Here is a 27,246-nt window from a genome sequence, read left to right on the forward strand (position 1 = left end):
TGAAAACCATTCAATTTTTACAGCCGCACTCTTCTATGCAATGAGAATCACCATGGCAACGACCCATGCAGGAGTAGTCGCACCCTGGGTCTTCAAACTCATCACTGACGTCTTCAAAAGCATCCTCAAAGGCGTTGTCAGTAAACATATTCTCATCGTAATAACTTCGTTTATAACCTACATTACTACCACGTCTTGCCTCTAAATGTAAAAATGAAAAGCTGCTTGATGATATCAACCTATACTGACAATATTACCGGACCTGTTTAACACAGCTAATAGCAGTTTATTTAAAAAATATATATATATATTAGAATTGTTATTGAGTTTAGAAGAAACACAGAAGGGCCCTTGATAACCCCGTTTTTTAATGGTCTTCTATAAAAAGAAAGTGAATGGGGGGAGTAAATAGCCGCCTTTTGGCTTAAGGCTGAAGTGCCCACATGCCTACAGCAAACGTTTGCAATTTTAATTAGTAATATTTATTATTTATCTGCTTGCACTCTTAAAATGTTTTGTTGAAAAACAGAATTTGACTATCTCGCTAAATTACTTACCAGTGAATGAAAAAGTCACTGATAATTGAATCATCAAACGTTTCCTATTGCACCTTTTCTGTTGTTTGCGCAGTAATTCTTGCACCACTTAAGCTAACATGTTATAAATGTACTTTTACCTCAAAACGCAAAAAATGTATGTATGTAATGTATGTATGTATGCTATATCGGCCATTACCCAGAGTGCAATTGGCCATTTTAAGATTGCTGTGGAGACTGGGTCGGTGTTGAGTCGAATTGCACCATGGGACTGTTTTGCTGGACGAATTTAATCTCGTACCCAGATCTCACTCTGTTTTCCCACTTGGCCGTGAGAGATCTGGGTACGAGATTATGACGAATTTTGACCCAGTTTCCTGTGCGCCCTTGTAATAGCCAATAAGAAGAGATAGTGTCACCAAAACAGTCCCAGAGTGCATTTGCACACGGCACCGACCCAGTCATCCGCCTCAGCTTAGAACAGCCCATAAAAATTGCACGGGACAATGTTGAGGGAGACGCTTCACAGCTGTACAGCTGTAACATGGCCTCACAAGATTGGTTGACAAAACGATCAACAAACAAAAATAACAATGGAAGCTAGACCTAAAACAAAAAAGCTGCGATATACAGGATTCCAATGAAATATTAAGAGGTTTTTTCAAAAGAGGAGTGCGAGAATATAGTGTTGAGAGGCTTAATCAGCATCATGTTTATCGCTTAATTTATGTGCCACAAGAAAGAAGCATTTATGAAAGGCTGGCTCCAAATAGTCTTTCCACACACATGATTGAGCCCTGCAAGTTCTTTTTTCGAAATCGACTTAGTATCGGTGCCTTTTACGTTTATCATTGCGAGTGATAATTACCTCTGCGATAAGATCGCGATGTCGTAGACACTATGAGAATAGCAAAAATTGCGACACAAATCGTCTTCATCTTTAGTTAACTGAGAAAAAATAGACAAATAGCATAGTCAGCTAAAAAAGAACTCAAAAATTTCATCCGTTCATTGGTGGAACTCTGCTTTTTAAAAATGATCATTCCTTATCGTTTAGTCGCGCTTCAATAAACTATGTCCAATGGTTTAAGACACAAAAGGGAGAATCAACTGTGACGTGCTATTAGAACCTACACGTAAATCAAATCAGTGTTAAGCAGAAACAAGATTGTTCCCGCTAAGGGGATCGGCGCTTAATGAATTCATGCCACTGAACCGTAGCTCGAAAAGAAAATTTTTGAGGAAGTTCTACCGAAAATAACGCGTGTTTGCGTCGCTCCTCTTTTCAGCCAAAATAACTAGAAAGACTTGGTGATTCAAGAACGAAAAAAGTTAACGTAGAAGCCCGCACTAGTTAGAAAGAATAAACTCAAAGAGGCTGCTGTCCCCGGCAGCTGTCTTAAGAATTCCACTCATTTTAATTGTTTATTTATATATCCGCCCAATTACGCCTGCTTATTCGATCTTTAACTCGAGAAATTACTTATGAATTAACAAAATCAGAGCTTCGTGTGAAACAAATATGTCTCCCAAGTATTAATATATCAAACGTTTCAAGTGAAACAAAAATAAATTTTGAAAACTTGTTTAGCTAATGAGTTTTGCATTGCAAAACCATGCACAATTTATTGCAATCCGTAGTTTCAATCTTCTTCAAGTTTGTCCATCGGTGCCTCCTTTTGTGTCTTTTATACCTTCTTTTCATGTTTTGAACAGTTATTTATTATAATAATGTTCCTTTTAGTTTTGTGGCAGTTCCTGCTATTTGAATTTTGATAAATTTTACGCGACAGCTCGTCATTAAACCTGGCCCCGCCCGTCCACACGAATTCGGGAAGGCGGCTAAAACTGCATCATATCCTTGTGGACGGGGCCATGGATAGTTTCATTTTTCACGTTAAAAACATTTTCTGAAAGCGTTAACGATGTATGGTTCAGAAATAAAGGAAAAAGTGGATGAGTGAACTTTCTTCACTTGAATTTGCGCTACCACTGCCCGCGTTTTAGTTCACTGCAATTCCATTTTAGTACTTGAGTTAAGTGATCGATCATGTAAAAATTGATAGTGTCAGCTGATTTTTACAACTTCGATTCTAATAACTATTAATCTTTGCTTACCTTTCCAAGAGGAGTGAAATCTCAGAGTCTTTCTTGCAGACTATGACCAAGTACCGCACCTCTCAGTAGCAAAGGAACGAATGTGAAATTTGTTTCTTAGGAGCTACTTATTAACTATCTATTGTATAGGAATTTGCATTTTCAATTTTTTGGTATTTTAGGGGTTCATTTGGACATAGCCCGGCCAATGGCGTTAGTTATTTCAACAGGTGATTGAAGGGCGTTGTTTAAGGGTGGATTCACTGATTTGCAACATTTGCCTGTTGGAATTTTGCATTATTGTTTTTTTTTTTAATGAAAAACAACAAAATATCCCATGGCAAGGAGTATGTATAATGATAAGGCTATACCATAAAAGCAAACGAATCCACTTTAATTCTTCAGCACTTTAACATTGCTTCAAGAATATATAGTTACTATCCTCGGTAACTCTCATTGGCGGTGGGCTGCTTCAAGTGCTTTCACTTTAGACTCTTCCTGGGGGCCATAATACAATAACATTTGATCGGGCAGCTCGGCGCCAGCTAAACTTCCTTTATCGCTTTTGTCTTATCAAAGATCTTATCAATGGCAATTTCAAAGAATGGTGTATCTTTCGGCTTGTTTGGGCTGCTGTTCAAATAGTTAAGCTAAAACGAGATTAGATGTTTTCCGCCTAGACGTGCGCGCAGTAGTAAATTAAGCCCTCCCCGCGAGCGACGAGCAAAATGAATAAGGTCCATAGCTGAAAATGATAGGTCCATCTAGTATATACATCATTTTGTCCATCCTCGGAGACCCAGGGGCAGATAGTGGGGGCGTGGGAAAGTCTAAACGGGCGGGAAAATATAGCATGAAGAAAAGTAAAGAACAGCGAGAAGAGCCCCTGGGGACAATGTCCTACCAGACCAGTTCTAAACGGTCGCCGCCGTTCTGGCTTTTGATTGGGCAGAAAAACACAAAAGTTTTCTGGCACCAATCAGAAACCAGAACGGCGGTGACCGTTTAGAACTGGTCTGGTAAGACATTGTCCCCAGGGGCTCTTCTCGCCGTTCTTTACTTTTCTTTGTGCCATAATTTTCCAACCGTTCAGACTTTCCCACGCCCCCTCTATCTACCCCTGGGTCTCCGAGGATGCATTTTGTCGTGTTTCGTGACTTTATTACTGCCTAATGCGGCTATTTTTGCACCATATTGCTGGAATTGAGACATTGAGCTTGGAATAAGAACAACCATAGTTAGTAGCCGGAGGCTGGTTAGGAAGGCCGGAAAACATCAAAATTGAAAACAATGGTGATGTAGTTTATGTTGGAAGCTCCCTAACCGTGCACAATCCTTTGTTTTTTTGTTCATAAATCGTGACTGAATAAACTAATGCAATGTTTCTGTTGGTCGGTAAGTTTAAAATTATAGGAATGCTATTGAACGTCGTGCACGCTCAGGTCCAAAAAAGATAACAAAAACATATAACAAAGGATTTCTTAACCATTCAACTTTAATTAACTATGGAACAACCTTCTAGAAGTTACGGCTGTCTGGTGAATAAACGTTTAAATTTAGGTTAAGATAAAACAGAGGGAACCCGTGCTGGTACTGAAAGGCTTAGCTCATTGAAATTTCAATCGTTCTTGGTCAGAGCCGCCGGATAACGCTTCGTTGTTCCTCCCTCTCATTAACCTGAAGTACTCGCTAATGGCGTAGTAAACATCCGTTTCAATGCGACGTATGTACAAAATGGTGCTAGGCACCTTTCATCATTGTCAGTGGATAGTCAAAGTAATCAAAGGTATAGAAAGTACCGGCTAAAACCAACGACTCGACAAAGCTTTTTTCACGTTCTGTCCGGAACAAAACAAATGACTCGAAGTTGAGCTTGGGGGAGCTGGGCGAAAAATTTCGATAAATACGTTCATACACTCCCGTAGTTCCCTGGAAAATCATATCCAATTCCAGACCAAAAGTGGGAAAAGTCTATGCCCGTTTTCAGACCAAAACGGCGCAAGAAAAAAAAAACATACCCTTTGGGGCGGCACATAACTGTATGGCTTATATAAGGGAGTACCCCCTCCCACCACCCCCCACCGAGGTTAATGCCACAATACGGGCCACATTAGGTGTTTACGTGATACTTGTCACTTTACGGCTTGTTTAGTTAGTTTCCTTTACTTAAAAATAAAATAAAAATGCTGCTCCAGAAAACCAACCCTTACAATCACTCACCCCGCGGTTCACCCCGCAGTCCAGTCCAGTCCGGTTCCAGCTCTCCCCTAATTAGTCTCGCTTGCGTAAGCAGCGAGACTCATAATCTGCAACGCGTTTTTTTTCGTATTTAGGACACAGAAGGGGGGTCGTTGTGCCAGGCGTTCCTAGCAGACTGACCTTGGAAACTGGGAATAAGAATCGATGTGTGATCGAAGCCACGCATATTTTGCGAAGAGAGCTTAGGAAAAATTAAATTTCGAGCTTTTCCGAAAAGTGCCGGTCCACGAATTCTATCACTTATTCAAAGCGTTGATTACTTTGGAACAAGTGAACACTACTGAGTGGTCGAAACAAAATAAGAATCTAAATTAGCAAAACTGCGAAGGTCATTGTATGCAAATGAGTCTTGTGATGAGCATGCCGTTTATTTCCGGCGATGATTAAAATAACGTGCCATGTAAATCACTTCTTTGATCTCTGGCAATGATGTAATTTCTCTGGAATCGAGGCCCTTGAATTTTCGTGTATTTATACACCGCATACCGCAGACGTATTTCCGGTCGTCGCTAACACGCGTACTAAGGGTTTGTTTACACTGAGGTGGGGGACCAACCTCGTTCCCCAGGGCTCTTTTGCCTGGCTTTAGAGGTGGGGCCCCACCTCCAAAGCCAGGGAAAAGCGCCCTGGGGACGAGGTTGGTGAGGGACCCCAGGTAGGTGAGGTAACCCGCTTAGATGGGGTAAAAAACTAACCCTCCTTCACATGCAATTTTACAACCCCACCATCCCGGGGTGCACTTTCTCAACATTATTGAATGGTCGCTTAGCACGTAAACAAGAAATATGCTGGCAAACCACGTGTTTTGGCGATTAATGCTCTTCTACATTCACGTGCTGCTCTTGCTGCAACCTTCAGTGCTGTGGCTTTCTATTGTCACCTTCAATAACGATGCAAAGCCACCGCCAAAGTGAATTTTGCGCGAATTTAATGTATCACGAATCCGACCCCGGGTAGGCGGGTTACCCTACCTTGAAACGTTTTCATGGCAAAATTTGACCCCGGCTGAGAGGGATACCCGGTCTGGGAAGCCCGGGCAATCCGCCTTGGCGGATCACCCCACCTATTATGTAAACGTGATCAAATTAAAATGAGAGATTATATGGACAGGCGGGTTACCTCACCTACCTAGGGTCCCCCGTCTGCATGTAAACATGTCCTAAATCAATTCAGAAATAAATAAAAACTATCGACAACGATAAAGTAAGAAGTAGAAAACCTTTAACGAGTAATCCCGTTTCGTTTAGAATTTATCGCCTCCTCATTTCTCGATATAATCTCCAAGCAAGCGAAACGGAACACCGCTGTTAGAGCGTTGTTGTTTTTATTACTCGCCGTTATGAGCTGTCTCATCGTTTACGTTTATGTTTAAGAAAAGAAAACAGTGAGGTCTTTAAGGAACGGGTTAAGTTTATTTCCAAGGTTATGTTACTACTACGTTACCCATCCAATTTTAACTTAATTTAAAGGATTATTTATCGTTCTGCTTTCAAACGTTACTGAGAGAACGGAAGCCACCTGAAAGTTTAAAAAGAATTTCATTTAGTCGAGAGAGTAATTTAGGGTTGATTCATCTGCAACATACGCGTATCTGTCGCATTTGCCCACTGAAATTTTTTATTGTTTTTAGGCTTAAAAAAAATAAAAAATTCCAGCAGGCAAATGCGACATCTATACGCGAATGTTGGAAACGAATCCAAAAGTTAGTTAGCATTTGCCCGTTCTCGCCAAACAAAGGGAGCTAAAGAGACGAAGACGACGAGGGCAGGGAAAACGTCGCTAAAAAGATCTAGTTTGCCTCCTTTCAAATGAACTTTATCGCGTCTATTTGGACCTGCTATTTATCAAATGTAAGTGATTTTTCCTGGAGTTGAATTCTTAAGGACTTTATCCATGTTCAAAAAGAGAAAGGAAAATTTGTCATTGTATGTCTACGTCCTCTATGAACGACACAAAACTTCGTATTCGTGCAGTGGACTCCAAAGAAATGTACTAAAAAGCGTGATGCACCTGCAGAGCTGTTGTCCCGCTCATAACCAATTGTTGCTGTAAATGAATCCACCCAGAAGCCGAAGAGGTCTGGGTACGAGATTACCCTAACTAAAATTTAAAAGTTTTTAAAAAGCTCCTCCTGCTATAGACTTTAGCTTCTTAGGTTTTACAGAATTTTCTTTAAAGCCATGCAACCTCTCTTGGTGTACTGACTTACACTGTACTTTTTTTTTGTCTGAATGTGCGTGTGCTTACAGCCAGCACTGAGTGTTTAAAAATTGCATTGTTTAGTTTCTAAGTTTTTAGACTTAATAAAACCATAATCACAAAAGGTGAGATTTTGACTGCAAAGGAAGTTTGTTTTAATGAAAAGAATCCACCGTGTATTGATCTATTTATTTAATTTTGTTACTTTGCCCAGCCAGGATAGCTGCATAATTCACTCTAGCCTGCTTAGCGGGCGTAGAAAGGGGATAGGAGATAGGGAGAAAGAGAAAAAGGGAAGGGGATTGGGGAGAAAGGGAAAGAGACCCTCCCTTCCCTTTTTCCCGCTTTCGCGCCTTTTCTCCCTTCCCCTCCCCTTTTTGCACCTGCAAGCCAGGCTAAATTTACTCATGCCAGCGTTTTATCATCTAATGATACAGTCCATCCAGACACATAGAAGTTTAGCCGCGTCATCATTCTTACCTTTTAATATCTCCTAGTTAACGGAAGCGAGGATACATATTTGGGTTAGAGTGGGGAAATTGGCATTTAGGATACGAAGGAGTGTCCGTACACATAATATGGCGCACGTCACTGGCAAGACAAAAAGGTAAAATATTGATATAAGGCTTGATATATGCTTGCGCTTTATGGTCTATAGCAAGATCCATAAAGGGACATTAATGGCTCTTGGTCATAGATAAAATACTATAATACACGTATGAGAGGTAGAACTATACGGGGGGCACAGATTTACAATGGCAAGACGAAGGTGACCCGTTGTAAATATTGAGATGAATCATCGTTTCGCGCACGATAAGCTAGAAGTACCCCGAAATTTTCTTACTTCACGGTAAGGTTTATTACGGTCAAATAATTTGACAGATATAAGTTGACTTTGATGGCCTTAAATTCATAAGAGGAGATCACCAGAAGCCTCCTAGACACTTTTGCCACAAAAAGTTGCTGTTTTCTCCAGTAATCAGGCATCGGGTTTCTTCGCTTGCTAGTTTACGTTGATTCTAACGACTTTCAACTTCATATGACATTTCGTCAACCGCCGTTTTTATTCTCTATACTTACCAGGAGCCCATAGGTTATGAGCTCCTACTATGGTCCAGATGTTATGAGACAGGAGCCCATAACCCGGAGGGAGCAAATCCCACACTAGGTATATGTCAAGGAATTTTCACAAACCGGTATATTTTTAGATACCTTGTAGAGCACTTTTTCAGCTTGAAAATGGAAGCCCCACTCCGTGTATGAGCACATACGACGAATGAAAAAGGAAAACGTAAGTCATATGATAATAAAAGGTCCAATTGTGTGATGACCGGGTTCGTGCGACTTAAAATATAAAGGATTGGACGTTCTAAGTTCGCGCCAAAACCGTTCTAAAAATAAAACACCTTGACACAAGTACATGGAAGTTGCTTGCTCCGGGTTATAGGCTCCTGGTGAGATGATAGCTTTGAGAACTAGAGATTAATATTAAACTGAGATACCACGTACGCTGGGTCTTCGTAGCAGGTTACTTTAAGTCCTCTTTGCTCTGCGTCGTTTTTAAGCTTAATGATAGAGTCATGGTCACAACCAACAGATTTACTTAAAAAAAATCAAATTTATATCATTATATAACATGTTGCAAAATGAGTAACAACGTAAACTTAACCTAGTAAAAGTAGCATAATTTCTGAAATGAGAATTTCAAAAAATTCCATAAATGATTATAAATTATATACCGCCAGAATAAAGCATATCTTTCGTTAGGAGGAGGGGGGGAGCTGCCTGAAGAGGTCAGAGATGCTTATCAGAAAATTTGAGTTGTTCTTCCGAGGAATTAAATCGAAGACTATAGCTCTATCTCATCCATGAAAAAAATATTATCCCAAAACAGACAACCACCAAGGGTGAATTCTCTCTTGAAACCACGTAAAAGCTATAATAACTTATTGATTTACTTTAGACAAAAAAAGTTGTCAGTAATGCTTTTTTTTTTTTTTCATTTCTGATTTCTTCTCTTCTGCAGTTTTTCCTTAAGGAACAGCCGTCAGCTAGCAATACCTGTAAGGCTCAAAAATTTGGCGCATCATCCCAGTAAACACCTCACTGAAGTGATACCAAAATCTGCTAGTTACACCTTATAAGACGCGTATCTGCCGTTTTTATGTGAGCCGATTTTTCCCACACACATTCTTACTGTTTCTCACCCTTTAGGGTCGGTTGTGTGAACCACTATGATCATGAGTTCAGAAACTTTGCCCACTTGAAGATATGGCAGCTCGTATTTGGCAAAGAAGCTACAAAATAATATTACGAAAGTACTTATTATATCATTAGTAAAAATAGATAACGTAATTATCTGGCTTATTTTGTTCTGTTTATAAGAAAGTAACTAATCCTTTAAGCCCTCTCTTGGTAAAGGTGAAAAAAGGAAGGACAGCGGAAAGGTTTGGACCAAAGAAACCAAACCAATTCCTCTACATTCTCGTGGTTTTTAGTTTTAAGGCCATTTCGATTGGCTTATATTCAGAGGAGGTTTATAAAAAAAGGGAGTTTCGAAAGGGAATTTTCGGAAATTTTCGATGTCATTTGTCGGTATTTGTCAACACCCAAGGGTGTTTCAATTTTATGACCTAATATTTTAAGGTTGAGAATTTTGAGCCTCGCAGTGATTTTTAATTATGAAGTTTTTGCGGAAGGTGAATCAAATTGGTGGACTCACCCAGATGAAACAAATTGTTTCACTTTTTTTTCACCCTAACGTAGAAGTGGGAAAAGATTCCCTACCCGCGCCTTCTCCTTCTAGTTCCGTGGCCCCAGCTTAGTCAACTACATGATTTGTAAGAATTTCTTGGTCGTAGGTACGATTACCTGTCTGCTCTGTAAGGAACAATTTTTCCATCTAAATCGACCCTGGAACCATGCAGCATTACTCTAACAGTTCCTCGAGCATGTTTTGCAAACTTTAAAAAACAAATATAAGTATTTAGTTTATTAACGTAATTAATTAAATTACTTGACCCGCGGCTGTCTATTGACTCAAATATCATTGCGTGTAACTGCTTGTGTCTATGTAGCATGTACAGGAGCTTACAAAACTCGTTAAAACTTGTACGATGACAACAACAACAAAACTTTATTTCAAGAATTTAACTTAAGTAATTACACTGAACCGCAGGTAGCGACTGCTAATCTAGGCGGGACAGACGAACAAATTAATAAATATTACTACATATTTTAAACACAGTGTTAAGGAAACGATAACTTTAAAAGTTCGAGAGAAAAATACGAGAAAAGTTTGAGAGAAAAATACATGATTATGCTTTACCGTCATTGACGCGAGGCCCCAGAAAGCTGTCGTATAATTACATACACGCCTATCCGGACAGGAATCGTAGTCAATGCCTTCGTTAGTTTTTTTTCCACACCAAGTCAGTCCATCCACCAGATACCTGCAAGAGGTTTTAGACGTAAAACGTACATTATTGGTTTTATGATCATATTTGCGAAATTCTTGCCTTTCTACAATGTAACACAGGTCTGCAATTAGCAGTAAATTGCATATTGATAATTTCAATAATGGCAACGAAGCCCTTCTCTACGAATTTAAAAATTTTGAAGAGCGCGTTGACTTGTCCATTTTATTATTGTTCTAATTGTTTTTATCTTAAAAAGTGTTTTAAAAAGTATTTTCATTGAATTAAAGGCCTCTTTTTTAAGAAGAACTCAAGTTCTTAACTAATCCTCCAGTTTATACGTTCCTCATGAATACCTAGATGATGAGTAGGTCTGAGGATGAGTTGGTCTGACTTGTCTTAAGACTAACTCTCTCAAATGAACTGTCGTGAGGCAGTCAGAGGGACTTTATAGATCTCTAAGTATTGAAATCAATGATCAAAGGGAATCTGCCAATTTCAGCTCTGCATGCAACATTGGATGACTTTTTATGAACTTCTAAATATCGTTTACAAAAGTGTAAATAAGTTTTTCGATTCCGGAGCTATCCCACGACTTAAAATAATCTGATTTCACAAAGGCACCCCAAACTTCACTATTGTAGGTTAAAATCGGTGAGATCATTGTGTCAAAAATTTCACTTGAAAGGGAAGGTTTCAGTTTGTTAAAATCATTGTGGCGTCTTAGACTAAAAAGAGGGACGAAGGGCTTTTTGTCGAAGATGTTCGAGTGAAAGTGTAAAATTTCTGGAATATGAGATGCGAGTCCCTAAGTTAGTATAGTCTTGTATATTGTCTATCATTTCATTCAACGCTATGTGAAGAACATCATCCCATTCGTTTTTGCCTTTTTGGAAAACCATTATCTTGGTTTTCTTGTGGTTGACTTTAAGCATCCAGGAGTTGCAATATGAAGATAATTTGTTAAGGCAATGCAATCCTAATTTCGATCGCAATAATGTAATAAGGTGGTCAGCATAAAAATGAGAATTGGGTTTGGTGCCATTTGGTCACAAACGGATCAGATAAAATATTGTTGAATGAAAAAGCCAGATCATTAAAGTATAAGTTATAGAGAAGAGGACTTAAAATGCAGCCTTGACCCACACCTCTAGTGTATTGAAAAGGTTGTGTTTGGCTATTTCCAATCGTAATAGAACAGGTAGTCTAGAGTAGTTTGAGTATAAACTTTTTATGACTTTATAGAATTTTCCTCCGACATTTATTTATAACAGCTTGTATAAGGGTCGTTCGTGTCAGACCGTATCAAATGCTTTTCTAAAGTCGACAAAACATGCTTATATTTTCGTTTTGTGACAGTTAACATATTTGTCAATTAATGTTCGTAGTGTAAGAACATGGTCGGCTATTCGATTATTTGCTAAAAAACCTATTTGAGATTTATGAAGTATGTCACTTGACTGAATGTGCTCGAGAAGTCTTTGATTGAGAGTTGAGGAAAATAATTTACCAAGACAACTAGAAATACAAATTCCACGATAATCTGTGGGATCAGTTTTAGTCCCACTTTTAAAAAATTGGTGTCTAAAATTGGTGTATAATGCCTGACGTCGGAACAGCGTTAAATGAATGGTTGCAGCCTGCCCTAGGCTAGTAATCTACACAAATGGAGAAATGGCCATGGTAATAACCAGTTACGTATTCTGTTTTATTATGGATCATCGATCTTGAAAAGGTAACAAAAGCCTCCGATGAAAGTTAGTAGGAGGCCAACAGTTTCCTGTCAGTCAATGGTGTGGGCCAGCTAACGTGGACAGCCGTTAATGTAAGGTTGCCAAGGAGGTGGCGTGGCCGAGCGGTTAGAGCGCTGGACTTATCATTCGGAAGCCCCCCAGTTTTTAGCGCTCGGGCAGTGATCGCTACCTTAGACTGTTCACAGTCCCCTATTGTTTGGTAAGATCGTAAGGATCGAGTGCTTATCTGTTCGAGCGTCCATCATGGTATCAAATGTACTGATAAGGCGGGCAAGAAAACAAGGTCAAGTGCACGATCTCGACGATCTTACGGGAAAATATGGGACTGTTAACAATCTAAAAACTCCTAAAGCCGTCCTGCAATGTTATATGTTAAACAGGTGACACTAAAATAAAAGAAGCTGTAACCTGAAGCTGATTCTCACCCGGCAAAGGTATCTTCTAGAGTTGTATATCGAAGACCGCGATCAGAATAGACATGCGCAACTTTGTATGTACCAGTCCAGAACAAACTCTGAAGGAAAGGCAAGGATATATTTTGAGGCTGATCTTCTTCGGAAAGAATATCGGCTTCAACATAGAAAAAATTTATGATTTCATGTGAAAACCGCGTCACATAGTCAGGGTGGTTTTCTTATAACTGTGTCCCACACATGCTACCATGCAAAACGTTACCACTACGGGTTATTAGACCTTTAAGTTAGTTGATTTACTTACTAGTTGTGCTTTACACCCCTCAATCGTATGCAGCATATACTGCGGAACCATTTGAACGAGTGGAAAGGCAGTAAGTTGGGGGCAGCGTCTGACAGACCCCTCTAATATTCTCTCTGAATGACTTGAAATATAATTAAGGCAGCGCCAACTCCCTCCCGTTTTTAAATAGTACGCAGATGACTCAACCATCATCGCACCAGTGCGGCTGTGAGAAGACTGACACTTGACAATGAGTTAAGGAGTTTTCGAATATGGCTGGGTGTTTGGGAAATATTGCTCAAACCGATTATTAGTGGTTCGCTATACCAGTCAGGAAATGGACAAGTTTTTCCCTTATTTGGGCCAAGTGTTCTTTTACACTGGTGCTATTTGCATACAAACATTGTCAAGAAAGTTTTCATGACTCCGGTACTTACCCTACTCCTTTGAATGCAAAGTACTGTATTTCGTCACGCTTTCTGATTGGCTTTATTCACCCGCTAATGGCCCACTTTACAGTTACAGGTAAAAACGAGGCTGGAGTTGACCTTTTTTAGATACAACCCTCCTCGCTTTTATCATATTCTTATGCTAACTCGTATTCTTAAGCATGATTTCCATAACAAAAGGAAAGAAGTTTGCACCAATACAAAGTCAACCACAGCCTCACCTTCACTAAAAGGCTAGGGTACTAAGCCCGCAGTTGTAAAATGTTCTGTTCCTCATAAGCTGAGCTAGCGCTGACCTAATTTGGAAGTTGCGGCAATATACAGTCGACAGGATGGCATTTTGCCAAAATAGTGCCATCAATATACAATCGCAACCTCGTTTCCAGGCAACGACAGGCCGGCTTGTTGTTTAATATTGCATGAGTGCGGATCTAAGGGAAATTCGAAAGAGATCACTGCTATCGGAGGAAGTAGTAGACGAATTACTGATTAAACAGTATGGAACAAATGCAAGAATAAGCAAAAATATTGCTCGATGAATGTCATCTGCTTTTTGATGAGTATCTGCAAGGAAAAAGGATCTCAGTTCATATTCTGAACTGTGCAACATGCAATATATTTTGAAGTTCGTTATGTCTCTTAGGTATTATGTAATTTTTTCACAGTTTGCATTTATATAATTACGTCATTCGTTGTTCACCATTCCGTATACTCCATGCTTGCGCATTAATCTAACATATTATTCGTACTTTATGAGTTTCGAAGCTATTATTTTCACAATATATACGTAATGTATTGCGTTCTACAGTTAAAAACTGAGTGTAAACGTCCCCGAACTGATTAGATTGTTTCTAAATTTTCCGAAACAAATATTTCTAACTCAAAACATTGTATCACAGTCAGGAATTTGATAGAAATGACGTTTGTTTAATTTACACTTCCCTGTAATAAAATACATTATCTGAGAGAAGCTCCACCCTTCTTCAACAAGACACTTGTCAGTTTTTCTAACCTTTGGAAGTTCTTGCATTTCAGTTGCATCAAAGAACGGCTGGTAATCGTCGAATGGTAGGTTACACGGATCCTTGTAAGCAAAGGCTTGATGAAAGGCCTCCCAGATCTTGTTACAGTCTTTCTTTTTTGGACCAACAGTTTTCAATTCCTGATACTCGTAGCATCTTCCAAGTACAATTTCTTTGATATTTGGAGTGGAGCCCTTTAAACTCACTGACTCAATGGTGTTAAAAAGAAAGAGTAATCCAGCCACAAATATGAAGCTCATCTTAGCGATGTATCAGTCTTTGCTACAATGAAAACCGTTTCCACACTACCCTTAATACACCTTGTTTAATCCCCAAATTTTGAAATTTTGCATAAGAATTGCCTTGCATTTCTCTTGGAACGACTTAAATACTCAGAGGAAATTGAAAACAACGCTTGCATTATTGGCAATGTGACAATGGTGAATAGGCCAAAAGACTTTTTTAACCTGTATATTTTGTTTTTCCAATTAAGACCACGTGATGTTCCTTAGGGAATTTGTCTTTTGTCTTTTCTTTAACCATGCATATATATGCACGTGGATGAACGTGTGTAAGGCCCGTTTCAAGCGTCGTGCTACTGCCGTGCCGAACTAAATTGATCGAATTAAATTCAACTTTAGCACGGCAATAGCGCGACGTTTGTAACCAGGTCGTGCTACACGGCAGTAGCTCGACTTGGTTTCAAACGTCGCGCTACTGTCGTGCCGAACTCAATTCATAAATTATGAATACATTAGAATACCCTAAAATTTCGAAAATAAGCCCCGGGGATTGTATTTTTCAAAGGCCCTTTTTTAAGGGGCTTATTTTTGGAGGGGCTTATATACGGAAGCGCTTATCTACGGAGGGTTAAAAAAAAAAAGGTTAAAGGCATGTTTATAGTGGAAGGTGCACTTAGCTAGTGAGCTAATTTACAGGCACTCCACTCAAATATTTAGAAACAAATAATTCAAATACAACATAACAGGGATATTTGCGTTTCAAAATCAGTTGGGCTAGCCTTATAGTTAGAAGTAAATGTACCGTTTTACCTTTGTTTTACTTTGTATTTGAGGGCAATTTTCCAAGTACAAGCCCCGGGGGGCTTATATTTGGAGGCGCGATTTAACGAAGGGTCTTTTGCGTTACTGGTTTGGGGGGCTTATATTTGGAGGGGCTTATACATGGAGGGGCTTATTTTCGGAATTTTACGGTACATTTAAAAGTTTGCTAAATCGTTTCTTTATCTTTGTGTTTTGTTTTCTGCAACAGCCGTTTTATTCGACTGAATAAAAATCGACGTCTGAAAGTTAACCAAGTCGTGCTAGTGTCGTGCTGCAGTCGAGCCACAGTCGAGCCAGCTTAGCACGGCAGTAGCAAGACGTTTGAAACTGGCATAATAAGACGACATTTGACAAAAAAAAAAGATGTTTTCTCTGGGGTACCAACACGTGGTCTGAAATTGGAAAACAAAAGGCTCACAAGCTAAAAAAGGTCTATTTCGGTACTTAAATTTATAAAATTCATACTTGGCTTTGAGGCTTATGGGAATTAAGTTTCTATAATTAAGAAATGCGTCATCTTATCCTTGGACCTTGAGGTTATTTCCTTTATATTTGTGTTGATTTTATTTCCACAAGCCTCGCAGCTACGTATGACAGATTGAATCGAGCATCACCCGATTTACGTTTACTGCAAACGTGAATTTGTACGTGACGTGATCAAGTTTACCCTTTCTCGTCCTTCATTGTTAATTACTACGCAATAAGATTTCAGTTCTGCTCATTTTCTTTTAGCTTATATTTTGAGAAATTCTCAACCTGGATCTGCCCGTTTGCCATAAACGTGACTCTAAAGTCTCGGACTGACGTCTCGCTATTGACATTTCAACAGTTTGTACTCTCTATTAAAATACTATCGAAAGACCAATGAAACCAGTACTGAAAATCAGTCTCTTGTCACAGTATTTTTGGTATAGCAATTTTTCTCCTGTACAGCAAGCATCTTCAACGATTCACAAAAAATTCTAGGCATTGTTGGTTTTTCCGAACATATATTTTACAGAAAACAGTCGTTGGGTATAGCCGCCACATTTGTCTGTTGGCATTTTTTTTTTTGTAAAATGGTAGTTTGGTGTCTTGGCGATGGTGTCTGTTTGGATTTTGGATGATTAAGTAACACTTGCCGCGAGCTACAGAAACCAGCAAATTTTGCACTTGACATTATTGTAAAGATAAGAAGGTATTTGTCTTGAAAACGTCACGGTCTGCTTAATAATAGAGACTGATAAGTAGTTCAGCTTTCAAAAGTAGAAGTAATAAATACTTACATGGCTAAATTTCCATTCAAAATTCCAATGGGAAGACCACTTATTTTAAACATAAAGTTCAGGTTTGTTTTGCCGCCATTACTCAATTCAAAAAGTGACCGAGAACCACATAAAGAACTGGAACTAGTTGGAATAAGAGGCTTGCACGTCAGTCTCGCACCATAGCTCGCTTTTGTGGCCAGGAGGAAAAGCAAGCCCTTTTATTTTACAAACGGCTCCTCAGAGTCGAACCACATTCCTTTCCCGCGGTTAGCCAATTAGCTTCTCTCTTCAACCTCTCCCTTGGAATCATTTTTTGACTCGCCCCAACTCTCGGTCAGTCGAAAATCCAAATCGATAGTACCGCAAAATACGCCTGTTTTGCAGGCTAGTTCTATTACATAATTTATTTTAGTTAGTAATCACACCACGGAACGACATGAAACCAAATGATTTTCGGACTCCTTTAGTTTGTATTGTCTGTATTTTCGTAATTGTTTTTTGCTCCTTCCTCTGTGTTCATTCTAAGGGGTTTTAATTTGATCTTATTAACTTCTTGTCTTTTTTTACTGTGTTCTTTAGTTGTAAATGATATTTCACGGGCACCCAACGATGACTTTCTCCAAATTGCTTGAGAACCATTTCACAGCTAGCTAGGGTAGTTTTAAGAAGATCTATATTTTTGGCTTATTTTTTATTTGTTCGGTCATTCTTGGGCAGGGGCGGATCCAGATAATTCAGAAAGGGGTGGCCGGGACACTTGCTAGCTATATAGATACTATTTTATTTTTCTGAAAATTCTATCAAAATAATACAAAATTTAAAAAGAAAAGGGGTGGTCGCGGCCCCTCCGGCCGACTCCTAAATCCGCCCTTGACGGGCACCTTTAGTCTTTTCAAATTCATTATGGCTTGCTCATTTTTTTTCCAAAAATCTTATCTGCTATTAAAAGCCTTGAGAGAACTCGAATTTTCTACATTATAGCTCTTTCCGTCAATATACCCAAAGCCGAAAATTTTAAGTCTCCTTTTCACGAGTAACGTAAAAATCTGGAGCGTAAAATATGAAAACCCCAATATCACGGCCGAAAATCTTAGAAAAGTTAATGGAAAAACGAAAAACAAACAGGACAATAATGTTTAGCCTTTCTCAAGCTCCAGAGAAATTTCTAACAGTTTAATTAATAAGATACTACTAACCTTTTAGGCGTGTTTGAATACAGTATCCCCTCTTTCTGGCTTCAATACAAAGTGAACAATAGCCTCTCGGGGTTTGATGAAATATTTTATGTGGACAGTGGTATCATAACTATATTGAGGTAATTATCTGATTATTAGATATAGTCATCACAAAACCATTTGTGGCCGGTACACGTAATATGAACTCCAATTTCCATTAAGAAGTATACATTATTTATTGAGGGATTTAAAAAGCTTTTTAGTTAATGTTTTGCATCCTAAGGTAATTCATGTGGATCAGAAATCCGTTAAGCTTGAGTTCTCTGTAACAGACCTTTATCCATTGAGACGATTGGATATAAAAATTCTCTCCAATAAATAATGCACTCGGTCTCTTAGCGGAGTAAACTCAGAACTGATTTGATTTGGTATGCAAAACCATTTGTGGCCGGTACACGTAATATGAACTCCAATTTCCATTAAGAAGTATACATTATTTATTGAGGGATTTAAAAAGCTTTTTAGTTAATGTTTTGCATCCTAAGGTAATTCATGTGGATCAGAAATCCGTTAAGCTTGAGTTCTCTGTAACAGACCTTTATCCATTGAGACGATTGGATACAAAAATTCTCTCCAATAAATAATGCACTCGGTCTCTTAGCGGAGTAAACTCAGAACTGATTTGATTTGGTATGCTTGTTGCATTAGAAACCATTTTACGGCTAACTAGTAGAGTAATTTTACAAGAAGGTCTATATTTTAGCTTATTTTGTGTCTCTTCGGTCATCCTTGTAGACCTGCACCGTTCTAAACCTCTTATTTCACTAGTCCCCTTTAATCTGCAATTAGTAGATTATATGACAATCCCTATTGTTTTCCCAGCTAATAAAAAACAATCTTTCAAATAGGTGTGGGATCGCCCCCTACCATTAGCCTTTTCGAATTCATTAGGACTTACTCATTGTTCACCCGAAAATCCTATCTGCTAATAGCCGTTTCTGTCAATATATCCAAAGCCGAAAATTTTAGGGCTTCTTTTTATACGAATAAAAAACCGGCCCAATATCCGAAAAATTGTTGAAACTATGGAAATGCGAAAGTCCAATAAGACCATCATGTTTCGTTTTTCTCGAGCTATAGAAATTTCTAAGCAATGTGTGCGAACATATCTTTTATAGAAAACAGTAGTTGGGTGCCCTTGACATATAATAATTTTAACCTAACCTCAAGGCTCCATTCCTGGCATTAACGAATGAATCAAACAAGTTTTCTTTTTTTCTAAAATTCGAATTTCCAGTAATGACTTTCTGGACTGAATTATAATTAGAATCAACTACTTAGGTATTCTGAGTAGAGCGCGTAAGGTTCTTCCCGAGCCAACTTGTCAAGTGCTCTACAATACTTTTGTCTTGCCATTGTTCGATTGCTGTTCGCCTGTCTGGGAGACGGTTGTGGGATTGTGAGAAAAGCCTATCTAGATAAGCTAAATAGACTCGCCGCATGTATTATTGAAGCCGGGTCGATCTATCGGGGCTGAGGAGTTGAAATCAACACTTGGCCCAGCCTATAAGTACGCAGAAATTATCTCAAATGTGTCTTAGTCCATAAGTGTCTTCACGGAATGGCGCATTCGTACTTACTTACAGAGTTTAGGCACGTGCACCTTTTCCATGGCTATAACACCGGAAGCCGTGATCTGCTGCGCCCTCCCTTCGCAAAAACTACTAAATACCAAGGTAGCTTCAGAGTAAACGGTGCTCGGACCTACAACACCCTACTGAGAATCATTATACAAGTAGAGACCCTCAGTGAATTTAAAAACAAGCTAAAGCGCCATAACAGTAACGCCTCCAGTAAATGTTGCCTTTGTAACTTAATTAATTGTATAGTTTTAATGTTTTCATGTCTTCGTTTTTGTGTTGTATCAGGGCTTCATTTAAACTAGCTCTGCTAAATTGGATGCCTCTGGATAAAAATATTGAATAAAAAAAAAAACGTTGGTACAGTATATTCCACTCTCATAACAGCTTAATTAGTAAGATACCACTAACCTTTTAGGCGTGTTTGAATATCCCCTCTTTCTGGCTTCGATACAAAGTGAACGATGGCCTCTCGGGGTTCGATGAAATATTTAATGTGGACAGTGATGATATGACCTCTTAATCGGCTGATTATTAGGGGGTGTTTACATGACACCGGGGCGACTTTCGCGCCGGAGTGAGTTCACTCCGGTTCCCTCTCATGGCTCTATATTTGTTTACGTGATACCACCACAAAATGTCATACCGGCACGAGTCACCCCGGCGTGAGTTCACCCCGGTTGTTGTACCGGGGCGAGAATTCCACTCCGGTACGAAATTTGGCAACGGTATCGTGTGAACGCGATTTCGATGTGAAATCGGTCTGCCGGATGCCGGTGGACTGGAACGGGTAGCGCATGTGTAATGTTTGCGATTTTGAATCACACGTGTATTTTATCAGCATGAAGTGTACCTTTAAATACCGAGATATGAAATGACCCAGTCATCATTTAAACCGCGCGACACGAAATCAAAAAGTCATCCTTTATGAAACTCGCGCCGGTGCTAGTTTTCGCATGAAAACCCCCCCCTTATCGTAAATTGTGGCCGGTACACGAAATATGAACTCCAATTTTCATTAAGAAGTATACATTATTTATTATCCTTAGCTAATTCCCAGTGGATCAGAAAACCGTTACCCTTGAGTTCTGTGTAAACCAACTGACTGTATTGGAATAGTGCTAGATGTGTGCCAGTGGGATAGGTACATAATTTTGCGTTTAAAATGGTAGTTAACAGAGAAACAGCAGAGCCTCTTAAGCTGATCACGTCACCCCAAACGAGCTATTCCATTCAGCCTCGCTCCATACAGAATACGACGTATATCGTACATGTTATACTCCACTGAAGGCAACGTTCTTATAACGAACTTATACACCTTTACAGATGTGGATGCAATCTCGGAACTAACCTGTGGAACTAACCACGGAATCTGCGGGACCAAAAGCAATTTAAACATGGGTTTGGTGCGACAGTGCGTGTGACAGAGTGAACACGTTGTCTCTCCTTTTTGAAGGAGTGAGTCACTTCTTCAAAAAGGAGAGACAACGTGTTCACTCTCTCTGACTGTCGCACCAAACCCATGTTTAAATTGCTTTTGGTCCCGCATATTTCGTGGTCAGTTCCACAGATTAGTCCGGGGGGGGGGGTACTCCCTTAAATAAGTTATATAGGTATGTGCCGTCCCATCGGCTACGGTTTTTGCGCCGTTTTGGTCTGAAAACGAGTATTCACTTTGCCCATTTTGGTCTGGAATTAGGTATGGGTTTTAGGGAACTACGGAAGTGTATGAACGTATTTATCGTTTCAATTCAAAATGAGTAAGAAGAAGAGAACTATGCGAATTCGAAATAGATTTGTAGAGGGCGCTAATAATCTAAGTAGTGATCACATAATTTCTCCCTACAGGCCAGGTCTGAAAACGGAGTATGGATTTTACGGGTCTGGTCTGAAAAGGGGTGTTGAAAATAACATTTTTTAGTCTGAAATAGGGTCAGGATTTGGAGAACCGAGCGGCACACCCCCACCAAGAATTCGCAGGAGTACACCCCCCCCCCCTCCCCCACTCCTGGAACGAGAACAACTAATTTTTTTACGCGTTTTTTCAAGCGTGAAACATTCAAGTTTTCAAGTTTGTCGAAACAAACTGTTGCGTTATCCCCTTTATGTTTCTGCCCGTTTAATCAAGCTTTATTTTACACAAAAACTTGTTTAGTGCCGCTTGTGAAGCCTTTTCACTCGTTCAAATTAAAGTCAGTTTTGTATTCATATTGCTCGACAAAACGGATTTCCTATGTTTGAGCTCCGCCCTAGTTTGTGACAGCCTCAGTGCGAATACAGCCGTTACTCCTTCTTCCTCGCCGCTAAGGACGTTTCGCCAAGCCGTCCCTAGCGGCGAGGAGCGATTAGCGCGACGGTTTCACGTCTAGACTGAGTCGCATATTTCACGCTAGCTTGAACAATTCTATCGGTGATATGATTTTGGCAGGTCAAAGCATTTGTAATATGCGAAATCGTTTTTTAAAGTCATTAAAATTTTTAAAGTCTTTAAAATTGCTGTGTAAGTATAAGTTTAGCCTGGGACCAGGTTCCACAGTCAGTGGGGGAAAAAGGCAAGAAACGAGGTCAAATAGGAAAAATAATAGTGCGATGATTATCCCCAGACTTAGCTTAGCTTCGCTAGCCGTTTTTTTTCGCCTACGCCGATTTTTTTCTCCTTTTTCCCCAATGCGGAGCCTGGTCCCAGGCTAGCGTAAGTTTCGACCAGAGGAAAGGGCCATAGTATCTTATAACTGCTTCCTATATTTAACCGTATTGTGGATAGAGGTAATATGATCTCTAATCTGACTGCAAGACTACTCTAAGTTATTCAGAGATATGCACGGCTTATTATTCATCACAATACCGGTGGATAATGGAAAACAAGGAATTAAAATCTAGTAATGTGGATATTTTCTCTAATCTCCATTAAGGAAAGTCCATTATTCCCATACACGGGATAGAGGTAATATGAACTCTAATCTGACTACATGACTACTCACAGAAAATGCGACCTGATTCGCGCGCATCGTAAAGGACTAACTAAGCTTTGGCCTTAAAAAATGGAAACACGCGGCGAGCAAGCTAAAAAGTAACGGTTTATAACTGACTTTCCTTTTTCGACATAGTCTCGTCGCTATGTGGACACGCTTTCGCGCTGGACCGCTTGAACGATTTTAACCTGCCGGCGTTTCTCTTCTGTTAAGGAAATAAAATATTAAAGCATTTCTGCCCGTTCTCCATCTTTACACATAAAACAGATTCCTCCGGGAAATGTCGCAGTTTCAGTGGTAAAAATGCGCAGAATTTCTTGGGATTGAAGACCCCAATGCAAGTACGGTCAAAATGGTCACATGTTATCCACAAGATTCACTCATGGGTTGGATAGCAAAGAAAACTGAAGACAGGTGGCACAAGGGTGGCTAAATCGCGTGGGTGGTGCGTCATGAGTCGTGTGTCGTGGGCCGTGGACCTTCTGTTTGCTGCGCAATTTAGGGTGCCTTTCTTTGCTAAATAAAATTCAAGATCAGATCAGAAATCCGAATCATTAGAATTTTCATTTTCGTTAACAAAAGAAACGATGTAACCAAAAGAGGAGTTTAAACTTTCATTCAAGAAACGACCCACAATATCGACGGTATCCCGGCGAAAGAATAATTCCGTCGCTGCTGACAATGTTGCAAGTTTGCTGATCCATGTCACAAAATTAATACCAGAGGCATCCAACGACTTTTTTCTGGGAAATATCTCTTCGGAGCCCTCAACAATGCCTAAACGTTTCGAGAGCCCGAGTCCCGTCTTCGCCATCTTGTTCCACCGACTCGGTCGCAGGCGCACTGCCGCTCCCTTCGCAACAAAGACAGACCATCCCTTATAAGTTGCAAAACTGAACGCTCTAAACGAAGTTTTTTTTCCGGCGATGTGCCCTTATGCTCATGGCATGTAATTTAGGTAACTTATGGGAATTTAATGTATAACTTGATATATATTTCTAGTTTCAAGTTTTTTATGGCTAAGTTATTGCATTATATCTTCTCATATTTGTAAGGCTAAGTCCATTTTGAACACGATGTAGTTAGATTAAATTAATTCTTTTTTTATTAATATCTACATCTTTGTAAAATAAATTCGCAATTGGCTTATTTCTAAGCGCGACGAATTTATTAATAAACCACGTTTATTATTATTATTATTATTATTATTAGAACAGCGAAAAATTTCGAAAATGTTTCGTGGTGGCTGTTTGTTGGGCTCAGAGTTTCGGGATTTGTGTGTTTTGTTCACCTAAGAATTTCGGAATTTGTAGTAACCTCTAGATTCCGATTCCGGCCCCTAGAAATTTCTTAGCTTTCCGTAAGCTAAGAATTATCAAAATTTCTGAAACCCGGCTGACAGGCTCAGCTCGACAACTGTCAGAATTGTAACACTGACGTAACGCCAATGTGGGTTCTCCAGGTTATAAATGGTTATGTGTTCGTTCCAAGAGAGGATAAAGGGGACAGAGAAGGCATCCTCCATACACACCCTATTCCACAGGTAATTCGTCTCGAGTTATTTTTAAGACCACAGATCCCAAGGGGGATTAAACAACAGCCAATCACATAGCGCGAATGTGTTCCGCGCGGATGACCCACGCTCAGAGCAACGCGTCCTTCACGAATTGAGGCAGAAAAATGGCGGAAGACGCGGAGAGCAATATTGCTTTTCGTTTTGTCGACCAAAACGACTAAAGAGAGATTTATGCTAAAGCTGTGTCAGCGAAACGGAAATTAAAAAAGAATCGCCCTTCCTCTCTTGTATAGAGCTAACAGAACAACAGGGAAATCCTTAACACAGTGAATATTCTCTCAGGTTCATTTATAATTTACAGTTTGAAGAGAGCAATTTCTGGTTTGATATTTGTTCTTTTATTAGTCTTTTATTATTCAACAAAAACAACACTTGGCGTCCTATAATAATAATAATAATAATAATAATAATAATAACTTCTAGATCGCTATTTACATTCACTGATCAACAGCGCTTAACAGCTTAAAAAAGACTACAATAAAATTCAAATTTGTAAAACTAATTACATGTACATGAACATTATTTGCTACGTGCTTTATTGTACAAACGACCGGTTTCAATAGACTGGCGAAATTTCTCATTTTATTAAAGCACTGAGGTTACGACAACTTCGAGTTAAACTGATTTCACGGGTTGTCAAAGAGTCCAGCGATTCCCTTTTCCCAGGTGAGCGCCGACTCATTTCGCTTCAATATTCAGAAATGCTCTCGATCTCTTTACGCTTTTATTGCCTTTCGCCCGACATGTTTGCATGGTGTTTAGTCAAGCGAAACCTCCACGAAACATCCACGCAGCACGCGAGGTAACTTTATCCCTATTCTTAAAATAACTCGAGACGAATTACCTATGGAATAGGGTGTGTATGGAGGATGCCTTCTCTGTCCCTATTATCCTCTCTTGGTTCGTTCTGATTGTTATCAGCTGTGGTATCTGTGGTTGTATTAACCCTACTAATCAAGCCACGCACACAAAAAAAAACATGAAAAAAAAAAAAGTAAATAAAAAAAGACAAGAAAAGACAAAACCCATAATCGAAAATTTCACACAACTGATTTCAAAGCCAACGATCCATATCCAAGGGTGCGCGAGCTACACAGGACTGACAGTCGCTATATTCACACAGTCGGTCAGTCCTTAGAGTCTTGAGTCACCCCACCTGTTCAGTCAGCATGATCAGTGTCCGATGGTCGATGGACACTGTGAACAGTACGCAGCAGGAATACTGATCAGCTGACGGATGGAAGAATAACTCAGACAACGCTGACAACTGGCGTACGCTGAGTACCCTGTGTACTTATCACAGTTATCAGACTTATCAGTGTCCTTATTTACTTATGCTGTATATATTGTATGGCATCGCATCTATCTGATCTATCGATATCATGAGTCGGTATCATGGGTTTAATAAAGCCACATTTCTGACATTTGCAGTTACAGTCAACTGTGCAGAAAATATAACTGATATAAGGCAACTTTCAGCGTTTCAATGAACTTTAGCGTGCAAAAACAGACGTTTTTTTCCCGCTCATCGCCATTAGGGGGTCCGCGGGGAGGCGAGCGCGGAGAGAGGAGAAACGGCTGTTGGAAACTTTGAATTTTGGTTGTTAGGTGGCCGTAATGTGCAGGGTGATACAGGGCCGTTATATACAGGCTTTCTGGGGCTGGATTGGGGCTCATATACAGCTATTTCGAGAAAGGTTGTCGGAAAAAGTGCACGCGACAAACCCGAAAGGTATTGTGGGTGGCTTTGAGGGCACTTTTCTTCAAAGAAATTTGAAAGACTGGTACGGGAGGCCACGGACATATGTTTGCGAGCACTAAAGGAAAGCAACAAAAGTAGGTTCGACAGCTTCAGTCGTTACGAACAGTGTATTGATCATATCCCATATTACCTTTCGGGATTGTCGCGTGCGCATTTCTTCCGACAACCTTTCTCGAAACAGCTGTATTCAGCTAACAGCTGTGTTGTATATTGACCCAGACGAAGTCAGGGGTCGGGTCTGTCGGGTGACGGTCCAGCTAACTGTCAACAACAAAAAAATCACTCGGATGTCAATATCCAACTCACCGGAGTAATCAGCTTAACAGCAGAGTTACCCTCGCCACCTATACCACGCGGTTAACCTCATCTCGAGTACCCAATCAAAACACAGCCCAAAACCACGAGAATCAGTGTCTGAAATATGATGTTCACTTGCCGAGTGGGCGAGTCAGCGTATTTGTTACTTTTTGCAATGTGCCTATCGCGTTTAGGTAAGAGTGGAATTTCCATTCATGGGCCGTCATGAGTCGTTTACACAGCTAGCAAACGTAGAGTTCTCTGACAGCTGAACGCAGAAAATTTCTCGTATTAATTTCTCGTAAATTTCTCTAATTTCTCAAATGATTCGCCCCATGTAAGGAATCCGGATTCCGGAATTCGGGGAAATTTTTGTCTCTGGAATCCGGGAAATTTTTGCTTCTGTACTCCGAGAAAATTTTGCTTATGGAATCCGGAATACAGCTCAAGGAATCCGGAATCCCACAAACGATTGGAATCCGGAATCCAGAATCCAATTTCTACCGACAAACACTGGAATCCAATAAAACCAACTACCTGGAATCCGTAGAATCCAGAATCTTTCTTGGATTCCCTTACATGGGGCGAAATGATAGCTTCCAAATAGGAAACGGTCATGGAAACGTGGTCACGTGATACTAACTGTCGTGAAAGTGAAGTTGCACGTATTGTATTCAGCTTGCTTGGCTTAGTCCAATGATTCGAAACAGTACCATAATCGCTTACGAGTTCTGTCATTGGCGCCGTTTAACTTGAGATTTATGGTCGCAGAAAGCAATACTTTCAGTGTGTCAAGAAGAGAGTTTTGAAAAGGTAAGCGAAGCATGCAATCCAGCTGACAATTTTTCTGATCTCGTGTAGTCACTTTAGTGTGCTATTTTAAGCTTACATGTACTTCCACGATTTTAATATATAGATTTAACCAGGGCTAAAAACAAAGCTCTGGTTAATAATACGTGTAAACAAAAAAAATTAAATCGTGTAATGCTAAACGGGGAGGACAATGAAAATGGCATCAAGATCAAGAGATCTAATTAGCAAAAAAACAAATTGAACGTGCAGCACACCTTTTCTTCTAATTAGCG

At 39.7% G+C, this 27,246-nt stretch overlaps 1 protein-coding gene across 2 annotated transcripts; it reads right to left on the reverse strand.

The window, feature by feature from the left end:
* Positions 1 to 6,292: 6,292 nt before the first annotated feature.
* On the reverse strand, positions 6,293 to 20,011 carry LOC140951265 (ADP-ribosyl cyclase/cyclic ADP-ribose hydrolase-like). Of its 2 annotated transcripts, none has more exons than XM_073400500.1 (9): positions 19,966 to 20,011; positions 14,419 to 14,710; positions 12,687 to 12,775; positions 10,420 to 10,543; positions 9,963 to 10,054; positions 9,299 to 9,388; positions 8,601 to 8,693; positions 7,572 to 7,682; positions 6,293 to 6,410 (listed from the first exon to the last, which is right to left on the reverse strand). In XM_073400500.1, the coding sequence occupies exons 2-8, from the start codon at positions 14,686 to 14,688 to the stop codon at positions 7,589 to 7,591; spliced, it is 852 nt and encodes a 283-aa protein (XP_073256601.1). In that variant the 5' UTR covers positions 14,689 to 14,710; positions 19,966 to 20,011; the 3' UTR covers positions 6,293 to 6,410; positions 7,572 to 7,588. The 2 variants fall into 2 exon arrangements, with proteins under 2 accessions (XP_073256601.1, XP_073256602.1); XM_073400501.1 differs by lacking the exon at positions 19,966 to 20,011 and adding an exon at positions 17,936 to 17,969.
* Between the last annotated feature and the right edge of the window lie 7,235 nt (positions 20,012 to 27,246).

This window comes from Porites lutea, chromosome 10, assembly GCF_958299795.1.
Source record: "Porites lutea chromosome 10, jaPorLute2.1, whole genome shotgun sequence".
Taxonomy (NCBI): Eukaryota; Metazoa; Cnidaria; class Anthozoa; order Scleractinia; family Poritidae; genus Porites; species Porites lutea.

Coding starts and splice junctions, on each gene's coding strand:
- LOC140951265 (XM_073400500.1), bottom strand. CDS start 14,688: ATGAGCTTCATATTTGTGGCTGGATTACTCTTTCTTTTTAACACCATT. Junction 8,694..9,298: donor CACACAACCGACCCTAAAGG/GTGAGAAACAGT, acceptor ATTTTTTTTAAG/TAAATCTGTTGGTTGTGACC. Junction 7,683..8,600: donor ACCTGCTACGAAGACCCAGC/GTACGTGGTATC, acceptor TTGTCTTGCCAG/TGACGTGCGCCATATTATGT.